Source organism: Charadrius vociferus, unplaced genomic scaffold (assembly GCF_000708025.1).
Source record: "Charadrius vociferus isolate BGI_N301 unplaced genomic scaffold, ASM70802v2 scaffold324, whole genome shotgun sequence".
NCBI classification, from domain to species: domain Eukaryota; kingdom Metazoa; phylum Chordata; class Aves; order Charadriiformes; family Charadriidae; genus Charadrius; species Charadrius vociferus.
In genome coordinates this window covers 3,046,634-3,071,699 of record NW_009648041.1, presented here as the reverse complement: position 1 = coordinate 3,071,699, position 25,066 = coordinate 3,046,634, and the positions used below count along the sequence as shown (strand labels likewise).

General features: G+C 37.9%; 1 protein-coding gene across 1 annotated transcript in view; it reads right to left on the bottom strand.

Moving 5' to 3' along the window:
* The window catches only part of SUCLG2 (succinate-CoA ligase, GDP-forming, beta subunit), a 231,940-nt gene that overhangs the window by 56,741 nt on the left and 150,133 nt on the right, over positions 1 to 25,066 (bottom strand). Inside the window, exons 4-9 of the mRNA XM_009883621.1 lie at positions 16,169 to 16,268; positions 15,954 to 16,044; positions 9,192 to 9,344; positions 8,129 to 8,218; positions 5,698 to 5,794; positions 93 to 254 (exon numbers count right to left, since the gene is read on the bottom strand). Of these exons, the coding sequence (XP_009881923.1) occupies positions 93 to 254; positions 5,698 to 5,794; positions 8,129 to 8,218; positions 9,192 to 9,344; positions 15,954 to 16,044; positions 16,169 to 16,268 (693 nt within the window). The remainder of the gene's footprint in view (positions 1 to 92; positions 255 to 5,697; positions 5,795 to 8,128; positions 8,219 to 9,191; positions 9,345 to 15,953; positions 16,045 to 16,168; positions 16,269 to 25,066) is intronic.

Sequence of the window (25,066 nt, the reverse complement as noted above, 5' to 3'; positions counted from 1 at the left end):
GGGTGGACTGAATGTCAGAACGTAAACAAAGTCTATACATTGAACGAGTATGAATTCGTCTTCAAATGTCTTTTGGATTTATTTGTTCTTACCAAAGCAAGCAATATTTCCATCCAGTCCTATATATTTTAAGTCATATTTGGCAGCTTCATTCTCTATAGGCTCATTTTCAGACTTGTCATCCATGGCAAATATTTCTTTTTGCCTAAATTCTGCATTGTCATCGAAGTTTATCTTGGCATCAAAACAAACAACTGGAGAAAAAAATATAAAACAACATACAGGCATTTAGAGATTGAGATTTAGTCAGAGCTTCTGAAATATTACGCCGACTACTACAGCAGGGAGCGGGAGAGGGTGGCGTAGGGACTGAGGCTGCTTCCAACGTATGAGCAGCTGAAGCTCTGGCATTTAGTCCAGTAGAGATACTGCCATAAGTCAGGAAGGCAGCTTTTATGATGAGGACAGGTGGTCTGCAGGAATTTCGTAAGAGAGTCTATTTTCAGTATTTTGAAAGTATGACACACATAAGAGGTAACAGGTTAGCAATCCAAAGCAACGTTTGGTAACACGCGCTCATTTATAGTTGTGCAACACAAAAGGCTTTCCTTAGTCATATTTCTAATTTACAGTGTTATTAGCTATACACACATTATTTCCCTAAAGATCTAAATTAAAATCATTTCAAGCCATTGTATGTTAAAAATGATCAAAAGATGACTTTTAAAGAAAGAAAATTTTAAAAGTAAATACAAAACTTCTGTCAATGTCAACATCCTCTATGGTTGTAAAAACAAATTAAAAAGTAGCTAAACCTGACAACATTACATAATAGGTACCAAAGAGTAGTTAGTAGACATAATATTCACATAAAAACAAACAGTAAAAGAAATGCATGTAGAGTGAACTGGTTACATGTTCCTTTAAATGCTGCATCCAGCAAAACTGAGTAGTTTTTCTTTCTGCTGTGTTTTGATTCATACTGACGTTGAAACACATACACGGTACACGTGCCCCTGCTCATGAGTGTTGTACACGTCTCAGCAACTAAAGACCCATTAAATTTAAGACAATTTTTAATCTTGGCTATAGATACCAATGAATTAAAATAACTCATCACACAATCTTTTTTTGGTGGACAAATCTCTCTCGCTTTTTTTTTTAATATACAATTGCTTAAATTAGGAGAAAATACCTAATCAAACAGCAAACAAAACAAAACATTTACACAAATAGGAGAGTCTCAGCTGTATGTCTTGATTTGCATTGGGTTTTCTGGTTTCGGATTTCTGATGGTGCTGCAGTTTTTGTGTTTTTTCTAAATACCTTTGATTTGTAACCAATACCAGATTAAATTAAAATGGGATCAAATTTAGTTTCAGTGACTGCAGTTTCAGAAAACTATTCACGAGTGTTTGTGTATAATGATCTCTCTTGGAAGAGTTTAGATCGTAACTGGTCAACCACCATGTTGGAAACTGCCAAAAGGAGAAGTGTCTGAAGTCCACAATATGCTTCTACTGTACTAGAGCTGCTTTAATTTTTTTTTTAACAATGAACTAAGACCTGTACCATTGTTCTTCTTCAAGCTCTCAGTTCCTTGAATTGCTAAAACAACTCAAAGCTACAGTAAAGCTCCAGTTTCAGAGCTCTGTTTACCTTAGACATGAACATCCTCAATGTCACATTAATAGAATCTCATTTCTACAGAACACTCATCTTTAACAAAGGCCATGCTGTACAAAGTAGCAGGAAAAAACACCTATTAATATTTATCAAACCATTTTCACCATCAAAAGCACATTGTTACATGCATGATAGATTATACAAATGAAATTTTCTTCTAAACAAATATCAAAGAAAGCTCCAACACTTATATTCATGGAGTATTTCTGTTGTTTTTGCTAGCAGTGTAGGATTTTTGTCATCTGCCAATTCAACAGCTTACGCTGAGAGCAAATAAAACAAAAAACCCCAAAGATATTGGCAGTTACAGGCTTCTGACCCAATAGTGTTAACAAAGAATTTACTACAAAATTAAACAAAAGGAAGTACACATGACAATGTATTTTCTTACGCAAATTCACACAAGTGAAAAACACAAAACAGCAAGAAATAAATCCATCTTAACTGTTACTTTGACAGGAATAATGGTCTTCATACAGAGACTTATATTTTATCGTTAGAAATAACTGCATTAAGCTACTCAAATTTCTTCTACTTGTTTTATCTTTATTCTTCTTCGAGACATTTCAGATGGAGAAACGGCTAGCAAAAAAGAAATAAGCACAGGAAGACTTCTGTGTATGTCTGCTAGTATGACGGCTTTCACAGCTTGAAACCCACTGTTTCTGCTCCTCAGCTTCCTGGATGCGAAACGCATGGGGAAGAAACCTCGGAGAAACAGCATAAAACCTCCTACCATTCCTCAAATTAAGCCCCACTCACTAAATATGCACAGCTATTCCAGAAAAGCTACATTGCCAACTTATCCAAATGAGTTCATTTTTCCACAGTGCCACCTCCTAGTACTCCAGCACGGATGCAAAGTTAGCACCACCATGGTTCTTTAGGACCTTTTAGGACCACCAGTTTTGTTTCTTCTCCTTCCAAACTGTCCTCTCCATCACTTGCCCCTACTCATCTACCAACTTCCCCTCTGTGTTGGTACCCAGCCAAATATGTCCTCAGCACCTCAATGATGCCCCTATTGTGTTGTCTGACAGCGCTCTCTCTCCCTCCTCACTTCCTTCTCAGTGTCTATGCACAGGTCTACAGCATCCGCTCACTAATACTCAAGAAATGCTGAAAGGTCTTCCTTGCAGGATTACACAGCTGAGATGATGTAGGCACTGAAATGGGGATTTTGTCCTTTGCTCTGCCAAAATAACAGAATAGTAAAGTGCTTCTGTACTAGTCATCTGAGCTAGTTTTGAACCAGCAAGCGTGAATACCAGAACAGCCTAGGCCGGGCACAAAGAGCTCACCTCAAGTTCATTTCTCTACCTGATGGAAGGCAATTGTCACAGGTGACCCAGTTTCTGACATCTGACTGAGCATAAGGACTACTGAGTACTTTCCATACTGCCGTGTAGCGTTAAGGTATCTTGGTCAATTATTCTACTAAAAAAATGATTTCAACAAGTTTCAAGGAAGGAAATTTTGGTTTTACAATATCAGTGGTCTTGAGCCCACAAAATAAACCTGGTAAGTACATCAGTTATAGCAGACAAACATACCAATGAATTTGTTTTGAAGTGAACATCATAATCTGCAGGAAAGTTCCAGCAGTTTTTGTTACACATATTTTAAAGGTCCCATTCATCTTCAAAAAGTCAAAAGTGCCACGTGGTGCACATTGCTAGAACTTGAAAAATCCAGACCATTCATTTTACAAGGCTTTATTTCATGGTTCTGCTTTAACTTCACTATGCAACAGAAAATGAAAATGTCCTTCTCCCCTCATTCCCAACTGGTTTCAATTAGGCCAGTGGATCTATTTAAGTGGCAGGGAAAACCAACGGTCTACTGGGTTCTGAAGGCAAATTTTCCATTTCCATTGAAAATACAGCCTACAGCAGAACTACACTGGTCAATGGCAGGGCTTTTTGATTCTCTCCCCCAGTACACATTTCACAAACTGCATAAAAACCAGTGGAGCCCAAGTTAGTTGCTAAGAATTTGACTTCCATGCATTAAGCTGAGTGAGGGTTACAGTGCAGAAACTATCGATGCAGTGTGCACGTTACTATGGTACTACTGAAAAACTGAGCAGACAGCGCTGTGAAAGATTCTCAAATAAAAAGAGTGAAAGCATTTGGTGGACATCATTCTCACGAGGTAAACTCTGTCCAGAGAGCTAAAGGATTCTGGTGCCAAGAACACCAAAAAAAAAAATCCCAACCAAGAAGGAATTAAAAAATGGTCTACTATCAAAGTGGAATTCTTACATTTAGGCTATAAATATATTCTTCCAGCTTAGTTTAACCTGAAATCAGTTTGTTATGTAAAGAAATTGAACATACATTTAATCATTATCATCACTGTCTCTGAATTATCCTTTATAGACTCTACTGGAAAAGATACTCCTTTTTGTATTTGTTTTAAAAATGTCAGTTCCCAATAGGGCATTTTAGTGTCGCAGAGCCTATTAAGCTAAACATAATAAAATGGGGTGGGGCAGGATTTGTTTTACATCTTTTAGAGCTTTTCAGAGTTCACTACCAGCAGAATTTTTATTTTAAGCTGTGGACAATTCTCTGCCAATTCTTTTGCATTTGGTTTGTTAATAAAAAGGGAAAACCAAGGTTGGACAACTGGAAGAGACTACATAGTTTCTAGCCATAATTCAGCTTTTGAATTCCTGACCAACTGAGCCAAAAATATGGATCTTTAGTGAAAAGCTGTTTATTTTACGAACTGGCTGTGGGCACATAAAAAGTATTCTAAAAATGCTAATTCTTTGCATTGGTACTTACTCCTGTGAGGAACTTGTGTTCTTATCTGACACAGCAGTGATCTTTTTCTAGAAGTTTGCAGAACAGCAATTACACAGCCACATTCCTAATGTCTGTTAAAACGGGTAAAAGTTTTCTCTTCCCGTTTTCTAATCTCCACTTTGATAAGTCATATCTTATAAAGTTGGTGAAAAGCTGGAATTGTCTTTCTTGACAACCATTGATAAAGAATACTCAAGAAACACCCACTAGCACTTCCCAACGTCAAATTCTCTCAAATCACAAAATGATACTGTAGGTGGGGCCTCTGCTAGGAAGTCGCTAGTGCTTGCGAACCACAGCTTTTGACACTGAAGTCTCAGCTAGCTCCCCCTGAGCTCCACAACTTCTCATCTTCATCCATTTACATCAAAGACAAGAAAAAAAATAGGGAGGGGGCACGAATACCGTAAAATATTGGCATTAGGAATGAAAGCATGGGTAAAAATGCTCTGCCATCAAATGAAACAGCGAGGTGGTAACTATGATCCACCTGGAAAAGCCCTATTCTATTTCAATATACCAAAGCCATCTTCAGTTCCTCCCCTCTTCACCTCCGTCCAAGTTAATTGGACAAAAATGACAAAAGGAAGGAAAGGTTTCAGCCAGAAAACCCACTATTAGAATGATGTGAACGCTAACCCAGCTCCTTATTTTTACCCTGTATCTTCTTAGCCCTGTATTCATGGTGGAAACAGATCAATCACCCTTTTTGTTCCCAAAGGATGCAGCTGAGTGTCAGTTCCAGCTGGAATTTCTCCTGTGCTCCAGTAGGTTGCAGAGTCAGGCACTTATAATTATAATTTACCCATATGTTTACAAACATAAAATAACAAGCTTCTTTCCACGCATTCTTAGTAATTCGAGCAGCATTAACAAAAAAACCCAACCAACCCAAAACAAAAAACCCAAAACAAAACCAAGGAAAACCCAACTTTGTACAAAGAGCAGAAAAGCAGAAAATGTTCCTGTTTCTCAGCAAGCATAACATGTAGAAGCTGATATTTCCAGTATTTGGATGAAAAAACAAAAGGTATTGAAATGTAAAATCTGCCATGGGAATATTTATGAATGTTGCTTAAATTACATTACAAAATGAAATTAATGCAAAGCTGCTGCTACAGCCTTCTATGCAATTTAATTTATAGTTTGCATAAATAAAGAATTATAATGCATTCATTTGTTTCCTTCAGTTTCTTACCTTGCCCTTCTGGAGTTTCACCAAAGGGATTCACTTCAACCTGAGTGGCATCAATTTTCAAGAAAAGATTATACAGCTTCTTAATTTGATCTGCTGCCTAAATTTGATCAAACGATTTACAATTACCACACAGAAAAATAAAAGTTAATGTTTTTAAGGCAAAGGTAAACCATTATTGATTATTTTTAATGCATTAAATTGCACACTAGCTCTAGATAATTACTGCTTTTATTTCTGCTTTCTTAATCATATTTATATAGTATCTAAAACAGCTATAATGTAGCATTACGATACTGCATAATATTTAGTAAATGTACATTTAAAGACTATGCAAACTGGAGATTTTCTACAAAATAAACAGCACGATTATTACGACTAGTTTAATTTGAAAAGTGCCTAACAGTTCCTAATGACATATTCTCTGGTACGCTGAGACCTAAGTTGCATTCACATCAATCAGTCTAAATTCAGAAACCACAAAGCACTATCTGCACATTAGTGACTTTAGAAAAAATATACATTTCTCCTTTCTACATCAGTCTTACATGTTTTCTTGAAGAAATTATGTCAGAAGCATGCTTGCTTACTCTTTACAAGATACTCTTGCTTGTTCCTTATCGTTCCTCGCCATCTATCTCCATGACTGGTTCCGTGGCCATAAGTATTGTGACTGACTACTAACTTCCAAGTCTTTTGTTCTTATAACATTCTTCCATTAATAGAACAACTTAAACAACAGCAACATGAACGTGCATTAAAAAAATCCCTTTGGTTCATTACACACTGACAACCTACAAGCTGAAATAAGTTTGCCATTGAAGCACTGCACTAATAAAGAACCATTCAAATTTGTTCCTTCATTACTGATCAGTCAACTGAAGACCATAAACCAAAAATATGTGGGACCTCTGCTAATAAGCAAAGTGAATGAGAATAAAAAAACAAAAGTCAGCTTTCTCCATTGACGTAATTCATAAGAAAGCAAACATTACGACTGGAAAGGCTCAAGCCCAATGCTGTACTACATCAGGAAGAAGACAGTGAGGGATGTCCCTATCTCCCTCTACTCGGTACTGGCAGGGCTGCCCCCGGAGTGCTGTGTCCAGTTTGGGGACTCTTTGTAAAGAGTCCCAAAGACTCTTTTTAAGACTTTGTAGAGACTTACAGTTTGGAAGCAGCATCCAATTTGCTTATGAAGTCTTCCCTGCTCAAAAGTCATCAGCTGAAATATTCTCAGTGGTTTTGACTTTAAAAAAAATTATGAGCTATAAATCTGCACCCACCAAGGCAGCAGTTCCCTTGGCATGGATGTTCCAGCTGACAAACTATCCTAACACCATGCAGGTAAGGCTGCCAACAGTGACACTAGGGAGGAAGTCCTACCGTGCAACCCCACATTGAGTCTGGGCAACCTGAAAAGCTGTTGTTGCCCTCGTATACTGCTGTAATTTTAACAGATCACCAGAATCGCTTAAGTGTTACTAAAGGCTGCTCCATCTTTTAGCACCTCTCCAAATCAGGCAGCTTAATGTCAACGTTTCTCTTTCTCAAGGTCTACAGGTACTGAGCCTCTTCGAAGCAAAGCATAAAATCCCAAACTTGAAATAGTGAATGTATAAGTAAATACTAGGATTTGTCTGAATAAAAACTATGTCCCTACGCTTCAGTAAATTCCTTTGAGTTGATAGCACAAGGAAAGAAATGCATTCACTGCAGCATTATTTAAATGTATTGTTGAAAAGTCCATATAGTGCTGTTAATTATCAAGTACCAGAACTCTTCAAGGGTTGAAAGGTTCAACATAATAATTCCTCCTCATTAGATATACAGCTAAATCTTCAAATGTGTGTTAATCAACTTAATGATTATGCATTTGTTAATTGCACGGTTGGGATAGAAAATAATTAAAACTGCTGAATTAAAAATAAAGGAGTTCTACAAAAATGACAGTTTGATGCTATGGAAAAAAAACCAAGCAAAGGTAGCTTAAACAAGCTTTCCCTTCTATGCAAAATGATTCACGAAGGCAAAATATCTTGCATATTTGTGTACAATATGGAATTCCAATACATATAGAAAAGAGTTACCGAAAAGACAACAAGCTGGCAGCCTTTTGATTTTAGTTGAAGATCAGAAAAAAAAAAAAAAAGGCTTCAATTACAGAGATACACATCTACTTCTCCCCGTATTAAGGGCCAAATTTTCAAAAAAAGCTCTACCCATGTAATTCCCTGAGCTCCAATGGAATTCCAATGAAATCAAAAGAATCCCACATGATGTAACAGCCTGTTGTCATCAATCGCTTCAAAGCCCAGGGACTTTCACTTCGGAACAATAAGGACCTTATTCAAATTGCTAAAGCCTGACAACAGTTATGTAGATGCAATTTAGTATTTAAAATGTCAAAACTAAGGGATGAGAGTCAAGTTACCTGCCGTTGCAAAGGTCCTTTGAATCCCAAATTTTTTGCCATCTGCAATGCCTGATGATCCTTTATGCCTTCAAAAATATCTATTTCCTCCTGTAACAATAATGTGCATAAATATAACTAAATATTCAATTTGAATGGAGATTTATAACTTCAAAAGGAAAACACTTAGTATACATTTGCAAATTAGCAATTAAAGTATGGCTGTTTGCCAAAGCTCTCCGAGACTGAGGCTATAGCAGCTGCCTATAGGGTATGTTATAATTACCACACCAACTATGAAACAGTCCTTCCAAAAAATATATAATTCTTCAGCATGGCATGCTGACAAGACAATGTGACACCGGTTTTCACTTTTAATTACTGTACAGATGGCGTTGACGAATATTTAGTCTGTTAATTTTTATGACATCTTCTGGAATATTTTCAAGGCAATGGTGTCACTGCCCAGTAACACTGTGAAGTTTATATAATTTTAAAATGCACATTAAATATTTTTACAATTTTTTGAATAATTATAGTTGATTGCATCAATTATTTTCCCAGATGAATAACTTGTATACTCATTATCATGCTATAGTAACATAAAAAAACCTTAAATGTAGTCATCGTTAAGAAAGCAATTACAACAGTTGGATTTCAGATGCAAAAGTCATCCAGGTACAAAGAAATAATTAACAACTCTGTCAATTAGAAAAAAACAGCTACAGAAACAATAGCCATATTTGCACTGACCCACCTGCGAGAAAACTGCATACCTTCCTAAAAGTGAAACTCATAAAACATTACAGATCTTAACAATATCATGTAACAGTCAGATTTCAGCTCTTTTTCTAAATCCAGCTGGAGGCACACACCCCAACAAAATCAGATGTTAAACATGCTTCATTCATCTACTAGATGACAGGTCTGATCCCCTATTTGGTGAAACACAAGTGTTATGCTTCTTATTGTATTCTTTCCATACACGGAAGAAAGAGAAATGGAATGAGAAAGGGAAAAAAAAGTAGTATTATTTCGGATAACCAACAAGGAAAATCTTTAGTCTGAAATATTATTTTAATACCTTAAAGATAAGTTCTGGGCTAGTAACTGCAACTTCTTCTATATCAACACCACCCTGCGGACTGCCAACCATAACAGGTCCATTGCAGGCTCTGTCCATCAAAATGGCGAAGTACGTTTCCCTGGAAATATTCAGTGCTTCTGCAACCATCACCTAAAATGAATACAAGGAAGAAAAAAACCCAACAGTTCAGACTGATCCATCTAGCTCGTGACACCTAATCTGAACACAGCTTTGCCTCCTTCAGGTGTCAAGAGTAGCGAACGTTGTAAAATCTTTTGCAATATAAAAAGCAATTACAAATTAGCAGAACCAACGAGGGACAGTATTTCCCTCTGCTGTGATCAGGCAGTAAACATTGTGGCTCATGTTTTCTGCGTTGCCTTAAAATGCAGCCGTTCGACACTAGCTATCCTGAAAAGAAACCTTTGTTTCATTGCTTTTATAAGATATTACAACCCAGTGATTTTTTTTTTCCCCAAGAAATCCTCTCTCCCTAAATAAGAGACTCCCCTCATGCTGCTGTTCTCACTGGGGCATGTAACAAGCACTGTGAACCAGGAATGCCTAATTGCTGGGTTTTTTCCAAGAGAATAGTAGCTGCTGCTGTGTCTGTAAAGGGGACCTCCATACTACCTTTTTATTCCCAACAAGCACTTTAACATGCTGCCCCCAGAAAAACTTGAGTCACAAGGGACTACAGTCTTGCCATCCCATGGATGTAAGAGAGGGCACATCGGCTCTCTGCTGCAGTAGCACTCTTCCTGCCCAGAAAGCCTCAGGCTTAAGTTCTCTCCCCCGTTCAGACAGAAGGCCATCCTGCACTTACAATCTCAGCTCTGAATTCCTGCCCTGCCTAAGTATTTCCTAAGGGAATGGGTATACAGGTAATTCTGCCATCCAGCTTTTTACTTCCAGTTTAGAGAGACAAGCAGATGTGCAACCTTCAGGTACTGGCACATTCTAGAAACATAAGAAGTTATTTTTCCAAAGAGCTACTGATTTCTATTTATTACTATAAACTACAGTGCTCTTTCATACCGATATCTGACAGATACCTTAGAATGCAACAAAGATGATAATTCAAATCCTACATGTTGGGAATCTACAAGTACTCACATTAAAATTGGGGGAAAAAGGTCCATATAAATTCTTTGTTACAACTTTTTCTCTCCAAAAAATATGCCAAAGCCAAATTCCTTTCCATTTCAATGTTGCAATAATTATACCTTCCTCTTCATCTGAACTGTCAATTTTTGCAATAGTTTAACAATAGCTATTAAAGCAGTTTCAGAAATTAAGTAATTTTACAGTTAGTAAAGGACTCACAAAACTACATTTTGATGGAAGAATACCAAATTCCCCCAAAAGTTCTTCATTTAAAAAAACAACCAAACAAACTGCAGACGATCATTACTAATTGTTCCTTATGATAATAGCAGATGCCATAATCTCAGGTGCAGAGACTGTAGTTCTGCTCTGCACTACGGCTGCGCTTTTCAACCTGGAAGCTGAGCAGCCACCCCTGCAATTTCACTAGCACTACAGCTTCTCCTTTTGACAACTACATTCTTCCTTAGCAGAGCTTCTCTTTCCTGTCTTTCAATGGAAGTAGTAGAAATCAGGAAAACCACTTCCCTAAGATTAATATAATTAAAAGGGATTATGTGGCAATGTCTTTCTAACATGGTCTGTTTATAAAGCGACAGTTTTGAATAATGATTGTAGACGAGAATTATCATTCTGAATGAAACATCAGGTGAAATTAATTCTATCAGTCAGCAGTTCAAACTCCTTAGATCCGAGAGGCATGTATACAACCGCAGTCTTAAAACTCTGCCTACTCGACAAGACGTGTTTCATCAAATAAGTATTTCTGGGGTTTTCATAGTTCAAGGACTATAAACAAGAAAGATGCACTATACTTTCACCCAAGTCGCTTTTTTGACATTCTACTCCAGAGTACATAAGAAAGAATGTACTTACCTTCTGCCAGGCTGTACATCTTAACAGAACAGAAAAAAAAAAGTAAGAGACAAGGAATTAAAGAAAGCCCTCTATGCTCAGAATGGAAGGGAAGATGCTATTTCTTTACAGGTTTTTTGACTTGGAAGAAATTTTCTTTATAGTAATTTTGTTTTTCTTCTACTTTTACCGTGCTTTATTCATAGTACATAGGGTGATGTAAAGGAATAGTTCAAATAAGTGACTGTTCAAAAGCAAACTAAAGAAAACTGGGATGAAGAAGACAACTAAGAATGTAGAAAACTACTGTACTACTTAAAAGCATCTGCCTATTTTAGGCTACTATAAAGGGATGCTAAAAGCCAACTTTGGAAGCATACCTTGGCTAACTGGCAGGATTTGTCAAATTAACAAGCAAAGATACAGAGAGCATCCTTGATTTGCTACTATTAGTCTTTTTACCTGCATGCATGTTTTCACCTTCTTACATATCCTGCATCAATGTATCTGAAAAACGTGAGTCAGTTGCTTCAGACGTGGGTCAAATAAAGCCAGCTCATCCTACTGGATCTTGTCCGAGTTGTTCCCACAGTTTCCAGAGTACTCAGGATCAGGGCCAGACTGAGGATGGGAGTCTACTCAACGAGTCTCGAGGAATACATTTGCAAGCACAGCAGGTGGGACTTACATTATTAAATCAGGTATCTTCTCAACTGCTACTTCCGACCCGAGTGATTGTCCTCGCTATTGCTATTAACCATGTCAACATCATGAAATACTTCTCTGTCTTAATTCACAAACGTATTGAGAGTCTACCTACTTTGTAGTGGGCGAACTTACTGTACAGCAAAAATTGTCACACTGTGCAACATCCTTCATTTCTCCCAACAAAAAACGTTACTTTCCTTCACCATCCTCCCTGTTTGATGCAGAGCAAAGTCAGGGAAATTGGTGTTCAAGGTCTTTAAGTATTATTTATTGAAGTCTACCTATCATTCACATGACAAAACTAATGCAAACACATTAATGAACAGATAAGAGTAGTGAAATCGAATCTGCAGACTGTTGATTCTTCTCATATTTTGTCTGTTTTCTTTACGATAAAGAATGTGATGCATCATTATCTGTTTACCACATCGGGTTTATATTTAAAATGTCCTGGGGGAAAAAAAATATCATTTTTCTTTAAAACTTCCTGCTAACTTTAAGCTTTCCTTCTTAAAAACAAATCATTACCTAAAAGTTTAAGTCACATATCTAATTTCACGAGGGTAACTATAACAGCTCTTTTATACTGAATCAATTATTCAAAATGTTAATTTTGTTATTGCTTGGAGAGAAAACACAGGTAGTGAATCCTCAGGTTGTCACGATAAGAGAAGACTGACTTCTCAGATAACCAGCCTCTCCAATTTCCAGGCTGCCATAAGAGGATTTTATGTAAACTCACAAAATAGCTTCCAAGTTAGGAGGGAACCAAGGAGACTGCTATTTATTTAAGAAACATCAATCTAAAGAAGCATAAACATGCTTTAAATTCTGTAGTAGGTGCACAAGCTGAGAAAGAAAGCTGCAAACTCCACTTTCTGCTCCATAGTTATTCTAATTGTAGAAAATTTCTCTTTTATTCCTTCTTTACAAATACATGTAAAAGGTACGTGAATTCCACTCCCTGACTTGACACTAGCCCATTGTTCGCCTCGCAGAAAGTGACTTAATAACTATTTTGCTTCTGAAAGATGTTTATTACCAAATTTTTTTTTAAAACATATGAGTTCACTTAAACTTGCCAGAACACAAGAAAGTTTAAGAAACGCAAAACCAAAAAAACCCATGCTTTTTCTTTCCTTTGTGAACAGCAATTTTCTTCGAGTACATGTACACAGAGGTATTCTTACACATACAGAGAGAGCATATGCCTTGAAATAGAACAGAAATACCAGCTATTCATTCTCAACATCACCACTGCTCCTAGCAAGCTCAAAGAGTCTGTCTGACATTTTCTGAGCACTAAACCAGCCGCTGCATTAAATGACATCTTAGACATAGCTAAACTCATACTTTCAATCATATTACTGTAGTTTGCCCCTTGATTAAAATTTCAGTCTTGACACTGTAGTCCTGATACTACAAACCTGAATGCCTCCACTCCTTTAACTACTCTGAAGATCCTAGAGTGAGTTGACTTTGGAAAAGATAAATGCTTTTAAAAGACCTTAACTTTTCTGGGAGATGGTCTTTTGATGACCTAGATGCATAATTTTAATCATGCTTTCTTCACTTTCTAACAAGCAATGGGGAAAACATTAGCATACCATTGGCCAAACTATTATATAATTACAGAATCACAGAATCATAGAATTGTCTAGGTTGGAAGGGATCTTTAAGATCATTGAGTCCAACCATCAACCTAACACTGCCAAAACCACCTAAACCAGGGTGTATGCTCTTACCATAAATTACCAATAATCAAGATCTCAACACCAAAAATATAAAGCATACTATTATATTGTTACACATGTGTGATGAAGATACAAATGGGCTTAGGGCTTTCAAAAGCCAACTTTATAATCAGAATGGACATCTATGACAATAGATGATCAGCTTCTCCCAGTGAACAGCATCACACTGATTTATCATACATCAATATTAAAATACCTGCAAGATATATCCTGGAAAATTTCCAAGTAACTCTATAGCAAAAGAAAAATACAGTCTATTCAAGGCTATATACTTTCTTGTACCACCAAAACAAATACCTGAAGTTCAGTAGTGCAAACTGCACCTTAAAATTCACGTATGCCCTAGCTGCTTACTCTTGACCACTGTTTATTCATACGAGCAACATGTGGATGGTGAGGAAAGCAATCACAGAATCCCAGACTGGTCAGGGTTGGAAGGGATCTCTGGAGCTCAGCAATCCACCCCCCTGCCAGAGCAGGGGCACCTCCAGCAGTGGCACAGGACGGCATCCAGGCGGGTTTGGAATGGCTCCAGAGGGGGAGACCCCCCCACCTCTCTGGGCAGCCTGTGCCACTGCTCTGCCGCCCTCACAGGAGAGAAGTCCCTCCTCAGCTTCAGATGGAACTTCCTATGCTCAAGTTTGTGCCCGTTACCTCTTGTCCTGTCACTGGGCTCCACTGAAAACAGACTGTTCCCATCCCCCTGGCACCCTCCCTTTAAGTATTTCTCAGCATTAATAAGACCCTCAGTCTTCTTTTCTCTAGACTAAAAAGTCCCTCAGTCTTTCCTCATAAGAGAGATGTTCTAATCCCCTAATTGTCTTTGTAGCCCTGTGCTGGACAATCATAAGTTAAATCTTCTATAGCTATTCTACACATGGTACGAAAGTCATCTGAATATAAATCCTTTCAATAATCCATTTCAAAAAACCCCAACACCCATACCTTTCTTTCATTTCTATCAATTTCAAAGAAAATTAGAAGTTTCTTTTAAAGAACTGAACATGTAAATGAATGAACAAACTTGCACTCAGACAAAAGACTGTATTGATGTATTCAAAGTAGGTCAACTAGGGCAAAAGAATAAAACCAAAGAATTTATAAAAGCAAGCTGCTTTTACAATGAACATTTTTCAAAGCAGAGTGCCTTAATATGGGAAATGCATATCCTGTTTTATATCCTTAGTATTATCACAATCTCTGACAGACATGCCTTAATGGTAATACTGTTCATTCTTTTTAATATCTAGTATTTCTTTTTCACAACAACTATGAGGAGTGATGGTAATCTGCTCTCCTTGCTCCCCAAGAGAAGAACCACCTGAGCACCTTCCTCCAGCCCTCATTAGACAGTATCTTTCCAGACAGGTGTTCCCCTTCTATGCTAACATACCAAGCTGTTCACAATATATTAAAACTGTACTGCAGTTCTTTACAGCTCATGCCAAATTATCTCTTGGCATCAAATACAGTGTGGCTCTTGACTACATACCTGTATGAAGATCCTTGCTCAGTAAAACAAAGCAAGAGATAAAAATATATATAGTAGATAAGCAATTGCTAGGATTTCCTGACTTACAGAGTTAGTTACTAACATAAAGGAGAACCTTGCTGAAGGGCCGTCTATGCTTCTCTTTAGGCCAATACAGAGCAATACATTTATACTGAAGCGAATCTTGGCACCTTGCAGTATGCACCCTCACAGGCAAATGAATTACCGTGTATCAGCTGAACCACTACCATCACCACATTTTATTCTGTATCTTCTGCAACAAGTTAGGAAGAATCTACTTTTAGACACTTGTTTTGTTGGATTGTTGGTTTGGGGTTTTTTTTGGTTGGTTGGTTGATTGTTTTTTTTTTTGTTTTAAACTGAGATTATTCTCATGCAAAGTCATCTGTCACTATCTTTAATACCAGCTCCCCAAAGCTGACGATGAATAAAATACGGATATTATTATTACTACAGGTAATCATGTATATATTACCTCTCTAAGCAGAACGTCAATAAGCACATACAGCTGACACTATATACTATGCTAGCATTTAGTATGTATTTGTTGAGAGATGAAGATAGGACAAAGGACTCCTTTCAACATAGGTTAGCAAAACTGAATTCATTTTTCCACCACTTAGGTACACTGAAGTTGCTGGACAAAATAAATGCACACAAAGAAAGAAAAAGTAACTTTTTTTTTTTTTCTTGCATCAGCTAGATGCAACCAATCAGGCATTGGAAAAGGAATGAAAAAAATAAATCTCTGTCATACACCCCAGCATATTAATGCAAAATTGCAGGTGAATACAGTCAACTTTCAAGAGGCAAAAATCTTACCTTTTTAACTGTCACGCCATCCTTTGGAGTTTGCTTTGTTGACAGATTGTACCCAATCATCTGTTTAGCAAGCTGTTCAACAATCTTAGGGCTACAAAGGAAAAAGGTTGTTTTATTGAAAGATATTAAAAGAAACATTCACACAGCTATTGTAAACAGCTTAAATATTACGAAAGAAGCAATTAATTTATGCTTTTTCAACTTTAAAGACTTACTCTTTAGTTAGATGAACTCCTCCTTTCAATCCGCTATTGAAAATACCTTTTCCTCTTCCTCCAGCCAGAATCTGCGCCTTCAGAACAATTTCCTTTGCCTCTGGAAATGAAAAACACATCGCTATTCTATCCTGTGTCGAGCTTCTTAGTGTAAGTTTAAAAAGCATTTCCAGGTTAGACTCTTTAAAAAAGCAACAAGAAGTTGTTCTCAACTAATGAGCAATAAAACAAGAGTCGATTCAGCATTTTTATAAAGCAACCTTGCAAAAACAGAATTGTCCAAGGAAGTTAAAGGAAAATATACACTACTTATTAGCTGGATAAACATGTCTCTATTTAGATCAAAGCCATGCTATTAACAGTACACGGCCTGCACGACAGACTACATAACAGCATACAGTTTGACAGCTTACACTCTGACAGTTTTTAAAAGATTAATCAGATCATAGTTTGTCTTGAATGCACAACATAGAAATGCTCATCTAGGAAACTAAATTCCATTCCTTGCTCGGAACACACGTAAGCAAAGCTATGGATGTGGTCCTAGAAGAAGAAATCCCCATCTCCAAAGGGCAGGTAAGTGTAGAGCAAGGGCAGTAGCTGTGAAAACATGTTCATCTGTTGGTGAGGCATCACTTGAATCTTTGGCAATGTGAGTGCAACAGAGTTTTAGTGAGAAGAAAATGCAGCAAGACACAGGACAAAAGTAATTGCACGAAGACCCACGTTCCAAACAGAAGTCATCCTGACACGCTTACAGAGTAAACCGAGGGGAAAGGGGGAAAAGAAAAACCCCAACCACACAAAACCATCACTCATGATCTCTGCAGCCTCATGGACCATAGCAGCTCCTTGAACCACAGGGACCTGCCAGGTGCCTGTAAGGTGTTTATTAATATTGAGTACTGTCACTTTGCACATTTATCATAATACTGCCAGGTATTTTGCAAAGTCTGAGATCCTAATATTAACATATCATTAAGCACTGCCCAGAAAAGGCTAACATTGTTATCCTTCTCTGATCGAGTCATTCCTCTCCGAAGTGTGGAAATCTCACTATGTTTGGATTAGGTCACACCTTGAATCTCAATATTCTATGCAAGTATGCAGGAAAGCGTAAGAATTTGTTGTTAAACTGTCAGACTTACTGTTTAAGTGGCACAGAGGATATGGATACTTTCATTCAAACAAGCACAGGCTTTCTAGGCTCATATTAAACAAAAATATTAAACAGACTATTAAACATAAGTTTGGAGGTGTGGTAGTTTTTGGTGCAGACCAGCTTGTGACACAGCATCATTTCAAAGTTCAAGTACAATAAATTTCACAACAATAAATTTCACAACTAGAAAAAAAGTTGGGTCTTCGGATAAAATAAATATTATAAAATAAATATTCTATTCCCTGTATTAAGCCAGAAACAATTTTCCATACAGCTATTGGCAGTACTGTACTAAGAGATGCCTGATTTCCAAGCTTCTCAAGGCAAAATCCCTCCACATGTTTATCCATTCGGTAACATTTGACATACTTCATTCTGAACCTTAAAAGCACTCTACTTGAAAATACTTCATGCATTACAATATATTCACGTTCTGGTCTCCCTATTATTCATGCCACTGCAAGGCAGATAACAAGGAAATTTAAATGCAACAAAAAGTTTTATGTCAAGTGTTTCCTAAGCACACAAATTATTAAGATGAATTAAAACTATAAATCACTTTCCAACCTGCAGCAGCAAACTGTAAAATCACAATAGCTGTTGTGATAAAGAATCTAATATAGTATTGTTAATAGATGCTGCAAGCATTTAATTAGATCGGGTTTAGGTGCCAACCATCCCGACAATGTGAGTTTTGACTGTCAGTGACACGTGATATCAACGATGTGAGTGATGATTACCCTCACCCCTAACCAGCACGCTGCACGAGCGCTGATTATCTTCACTTGGCTACAAGAAATGAAGTTAGAGAAAAGAATTAACATGTACATTTTTATAATCCACTAGAGGACTATCAAGGCAATAAAATAACTTCAGAAAAACAACTATCGAACCCATAAACAAACACACTAGAAAGCAAGCATAACCATGTAAAGATTAGACCTGAAGAACTAATCAATATAGCAGCTCAGCAGAGCACAGTACAGCAGGTTCTTCTTGCCTTGGGGGAAACCAACAGGAAGCAATTTAATTCAGTAGTTATTTGCCCAAGCTCTGTAAAATGAAGTAAACCAGCCAGATCTTATTTTACAGTAACTAGGCTTCATCACTCAGTGGTTACCAAGTTGATTCACTACTTAACATCACCATTTTATTTAAAGCCAATTTCTAGAAATGCTTACACAAAGTTGTTATGTGGTCTCCCACCTGGACTTCCAAATTATGTTATGAAAGACCACCCCAAAAGAAACATGTGGTTTTAGCTGGCCTTCACTTGTAGGGTCTATTAAAAACAAAAAAATCCCTAAAGAACAGTATGCAAAGTCAGTATTAAACCCATTGAAAACAAAAAGCTGTAATTAATTTCCATTAGCAGCCTTCCAAACTGCTGTAGTAACACTGGGAAAATGTTTAAGCAGGGCTGTGTAATCATAAATACTGGATTTGAAGAGAATCTAGCACAAGCAACTTGTCTTTACACCACCATGAAGCATAGTACAATACTTTCAACAGCACTGCATTTGGTAATTAAGGCTTCAATGAACTTCTCTTTATGTCCATTGACTGACAAGCCTTTGTGTAAATTAAAAAAGAAATTCCCCAAACCCAAAAAACAAACCCAAACAACAAAATAGACTGCTTAAGTGCGCACCGATTTATTTATTTTTTCTGTCACAGATTTAAAACAATACAAGAAGAGACTGCTTTTAAGTGTCACTAATTTAGCAGCGAATAGCCGCAAACTGCTCCAGGCAGATTAATGACGCGTTTCTGGTAACAGCATGTGTTCTTAACTAATTATAACCTGAATATATTAATATCTCAGACTTAACAGTTTATTCACCGGATCTTCTATTTCATTTTTTACATTATCTTACAGAAAAAGAGACACGTGAAAATTTCCAGAGTCTGTTAAAGGAATGAAGCAAAATACAGCTTGTCTCCAAGTCAGATGCCAATAAATAAGCAAGACCTTTACTCCTCAGAAAAGTCCTCAGAGTTTAAAATTTCACAACAGTAGCTGGGTCTAACTGCTTTTCTTAAAAAAGTAAATCTAAGCACATAGGAAAAAAAGCCTTAAGTGCTTTTCTTTTAAATAAATTCAGATGTTTCAGCAGAACGGAATATAACACTCCGAGGGACCAGCATCCTCTCCATTGCATTCAACAATACACCTCCTTCCCTTCAGTCAGCGCTGTGAATGCAAACGGCAGTGATACTCCTTGCAACTGTAATCGGCTCGGTTCTATAATGAAAGCCTATTTAAAATCAATAAAATCAGTCCTGCTTTGGGGAGCTATGATTACTCTGGTCCAGCGGTACTGCTTGCAGCAAAAATGAACAGCTTGTTCTCAGCCCACTGCTGTGTATATTTAACTACTGAATTCTCGATCATGAAACTATATACTGAGAGCCGTAGTTCTGCTAGCGATATGGTATGCTAATTTATTACCTGTGAACAACTTTCCATTATCATTGATACAACTGTGCGACTGCAAATTAGCCGTGTTAACAATTACATTATAATGTGCTGTAGCTTATAAAAAATAAACTACTGTAAAGAAGAGAGGATGTAAGACGGTATGGTACGAGGCCTCACTCTTGCCTCTTTATGAACACAAGATTTTCTATCCGAGAGTAGTCAGGAGTACTTTGGCGAGGCAGCCCACACTACAGAATTAGAGCACGGGACTGGAAGGGAGGAGGTCTCACATGAAATCCTAATCACATTTCTGTCTCACCATGCGGCTTTCAGCAGTTCGGCTTCTCTATCTGCAGGGGCTCTGTGAAAATTAATTAGCTTCTGCACCTCCTTTAAAAATGCAGAACCCGATACAGTATTGCGTTAGTGTATTTTTACCCCAATGTAAGGCAAGTGATCACAGAAGGGCTGACTCCAAACCCAGGCAGCGCTGTGCGGACAGCAGCAGCGGCAAAGCGTCACTGAAGATGCACCGATCTCTCCTGTACCGAGCTCAGCACACGTTGCAAAATAGATGGAAGCAACCCAACGTCATGGGAGCAGAGCAATGAAGACAAATTGAGGACACGCCAAATCACTGTCTTACAGAAGCACTGTCTCCTTACTGACCCAAACGTGAGCATAAACGCTGAGTTTATACACACGAGAGCTGTTCCCACAGAGGCAGCAGGCGCTGACGAGACCCCTCCGTCCTTCAGTAGGCGCAGGAGGACCCCAGCCCAGTGTGGCTATGCAGATATTAGCTAGTTTCAAGAACGCTGCTAGTCACCTTTCTTTACCTAACGTCATTAAGCTGGGTGTGATGAGCAGAACTCTTCGAGCACATCCTCCTTCCCCAAGTCCCAAAAGAACTAGATGGGGTACATGAATCTGCAACCACCTCCCAATTCTCCCCCTCTGCAAAGAGGCAGAGGCCAACCTAATGATGTATTTACCTGGTAAGACTCCTCTGAGGGGCACAAGTCACTGTTATGCTTGGACATGTGCAACTCTAAGCTTCCCTTTGGCCTGTCAAACTTTAGTCACCATCTTTTCCATGGCTGTGTAGAATATTACTCCACTAAGGGCTGGCTGGGACCCCCACTGGAGCACTGATTCCACCTCCCAGCCACCTATGCTGGACACCGATTTCCTAAAACACAGAGGTAAATTCAGTGTTTCCCTTCCCAAAGCAAGACTTTCCCCCCACTCTGCTTTATAATTTAGCTTTCATAACATGGGAGTTGGGGAAAACAAGGCAGATAGTACAGACAACTTCTGACAGCAATTATACTTCATTTTGGATAGCACAGAACTATAAAGACATCAGCAAAACCCAGAATGCCGACAAGCCATTTCTGTTTCAGTTTCCTCACCAGTATTGACACAAAACCGCAAATGCTCAAGTGTCCTGTAAGGGTTCTAGATAACCGCTCCCAAACTGCAGCTCTGCAGCTCAGAGACTGGCTTCCAAAATAGGGGGTTCCCATTACAAGCCCTGAAAGGGCCAAGTTTGGGTTGGTTTGTTGTTTTTTTTTTTTAGCTACATGATCCAATAGTAAGGAAACCTACTTTTTGGGGTCTCATCTGTTCTGTTCTATTGTTCTTGCTTGCTTCTTGTTTTAATGCTACCACTATTACCACCTGAGTTTCCGGCTTCCCTTTGGGAAAGACTGGCTATAATTAATTTTCCAAATTTCAGCGATCCTGCTATACTGCTTAGGCAAGATCCTGTCAGGTGCTTATTACTTTTTAACAATACTCCTGTCCAGAGACACTCTGGCATACTTACTTCAGCACAAGAAAGAAGAGAGAAGAATAAAAGCTCTAAGGAAGATCATAATGAACAATACAATAACAAAAAATGGTAATACAGCCTAATTCCCAAATTGAACACTGAATCTTAAAGTTGCTGTAATAATTTATCGCGTTTGGGTCTCTTCGCACAAACTTGCTCTGAAATCTGAGACAGCTTTTCCCGAGGAGCAAGTATTGCTGCCACTTCCACTGCTCCCCATCTTCTGAGTACTCCGGGGATGCAGCGCCTGAGACAGTTCCCACGCTCTGCCGAGTAAGCAGACTGAGATGGGAAAAAGAACCTGTCCACAAGATACCTCCCACATCCACAAAACTATCGGTGTGCTTAAAGGTCTTTAGAATGAAGTTAAACAATTGATTTTTCCCCTCTTTAAATTTTAATTTAAACTCCCTTCGTCTGTTATTTTCATGCTTCTGCTCTGTAACACCAAAAAGAATTATGTTCTTACATGCCTAGTTTCTACAACCTTTGGTTTTCAGACTAGTTTAGAATTACAGTTAAATAAATCATCCTTTTTATAACTCCATACTTTTGAATATATTGTATATTTATTGCTAGATTATAAGCCTCATTAAAATCTATAATGATAAATTAGTCAGTCTCTTGATTCTGTCACTACTGTTATTAATTGCTTTCATAACCATTACTACACACTTCACCGGTGATAAAAATTTTAAAGCTAGATAAAATCAGCTAAGCTAAAGCTCACTCTTAATATTGCACTCTTAAACCTTCTCAGAGCAAAAGTAATCAAGTATTCACACGTCCTACCTTTAAATTAAACCTGATAAATTACTTATACAGCAAACGGAGCCTCACTAGATCCAGCAGTGTCACTACCACGCATGGAAAAATAAGCATATTAAGGCAGGGATCCAAATAAATAGTTCTCATATTAAAATTGCTCATTGCATGTGCTTGTTTAAAACTCCACAGGATATCTTATTCCTGGTATTTTCCAGCCTTTAGCAGTTTCTCTTTTCAACCTAAATTCTCACTATTTTTTATGTAGATTTCCTCTGTAACAGACACAGAGTTTAGAAAAACTACAATTTGTCACATACGCTTACAAACTCAAGAGGAGATGTGGTTTGAAAATTCAGTCAGGAGGGGAACAAGTTCTTCATTTGGTGGAAAAGCACTGAAGTCTACAGGCAAGTGAGCAAAAGCTTCCCCTGCCACCTCCCAGGCAACATCCATTCTACAGGTAAAACAGAGAAGGTCCCTCTCTGCAAGGTGCAATGTCAACCTGGCATCCTGCAGCTCACTGCACAGCAAATACTGAACAAAATGCAAAAACTCATGCAAACTGATCCAGTGCCCTTCTGTCATTACACCCACCAGCTTCATTCTTGCAAGTTTTAGACTTTATAATATTCTTTATAATACACCCGAGTCAACATTTTTTTTCTCCTCTTCTGACGATTTCACTTTAAGACGATGAAAGCAAGCAAAGAATACTTTTCCTTGGGTATTAGTTGTGATCCCCATTACCTGACACCACCATGGAAGCTTCTCAGGAAAATCTATTATGCACTGAGAAATTTGGGCATGCAAAATCATGTGGTTCAGTAGACTTGGAATGTACCTGTTTTCCTTATAAATATAAAATACATGGATACATCAAAAGACTTGCTTTCTAAAACCGATGTAATTTAAAAGTTTGACATTTTACCAGATTTTTCACATCATTTGCCTCCACCCTTCCCTTTTCCCTAAACTACAAAAAAAAAAAAAGTTATAGTGAAATGAATATACTGTCAGTTTTCTTTGCATCTTCACCTTTTAAAGCTCACAGGGATTTCAAGTTTTCCCTGCCAAAATACCCTGCAAACTTTTTTTTTTTTTTTTTAAAATAAAACATATTTTAAAGTTAGCATACTCAGGCAGTTCAACTGTGTCTTAAATTGTTGATTGAATACCATAACAGCATTTGTTTTAATGCAATTCAGAGAACAGGTTTTATGCAATCTGTAGTGTTGAAGTCAAGCAGTCATTAAGAACAAACACTTCTCGCGCCCCTAGCTGCAACAATACACACACCTGTTTTCCTGGAATGCTTTCAAAATTTCATTCTTTGTGATTATGTGTAAGGCACAAAAGACAAAAAGTCTTCTCCAACTGATTCTAATTCTTTTATCCATTATTGAACTGCAGAGATGATTTGGAAAAAAAGCGCACTTACTGTAGAAAATACAAAAACTGGGGAACATAATTTGTCATAGTTCACTTTTAAGTATAAAAGAGTTGTAGTGGAAGATATTTTCAAACATGGAGCACAAAATCAGAAAACTAAGCAAGAAACTAGGGAATTCACATGGTAAAAAAGCACATAAATATGTAGAGAGTAAAGACAACTGCAACGTTACCACCATAACTGAAGAAGTTTTAACAAATTCATAATGCAGTATATGTGGCAGGTGAACCCCGTTCAGTTATGGACTTGATAATTAATCCTTTGCTGAGCACAGTCTTTACATAGAGGCCTCCTATGCCCAGCAAGATCCTTAAAAATAAGCATTAAAATGGAGGGCGAAGCTAAAAGAAATTTGGAGAGTATCACACAGTGGTGGCTGGGCACACAATCAACAGCCTTTAAAAGCAGGAGAAACAGGCCACATGCTAAAAGGGAGGCAGCTGAAGGTGGAGCAGCTTTAGACCCAATTTCTGCAAGTTTGCCAATAGCAGGGCAGGACCAAGGCTCTTCAAAGGGTTTCACCATCTCTCACTGCCTTGGAAATACCCCGACAAACTGAGCTGATGGCTTAACGTGTGCATGCACCGCCCAGGCTCAGGGGACGCCCCCACTTCAAGGGTACTCGACATCGCATCAACAGTGGTCATTTCTCCTCTTTACGATAATTTACAGTGACACAACACTGATGCTTTCATCAAACAGGTAGTTATCTGCTTAATTTTAAGCATACACCAACGACAGCTTGGCTTTTGAGTACCTGCAAAAATACTGCCCTAAGTGGGGCTTTGACGTGTTCCATGAGAATTTGTTAATGAAGCTCCAAACCTAAAGCTCTCCTATGGTTTACATTTTTACCCAAAACAATGAAAATACTGAACGGCTCTTAGCTGAAAAGTTACATTTTTAGCAAATTAACATTTCCCTCCCAGAGACGGTTACCATTGAACAATTCTGCTCTACCTCTCAGCCTTTGTCCTTTTGGTTTTGTTTCACTGTGTAGGGCTGCATCAGGTACCACACATTCTGCTGTACAGACCATAAATAAAGCAATCCACACCCAAAACTAGAAACATGCAAAAAGAATAGCAAATCTGGCAGTATTTTGATCTGAATCAAGCCCAGTAGTATTGAAATGTCCTCCGGGAGTCTAATTTGTCATCCAATTTATGTGGTGGAATTAAGTGCAAAGTTTTCACTGTATTGCTGAAATAATTTATTGAGCCTCTGAAGAAAATCATGCTAGACTGGTCATTATCTGG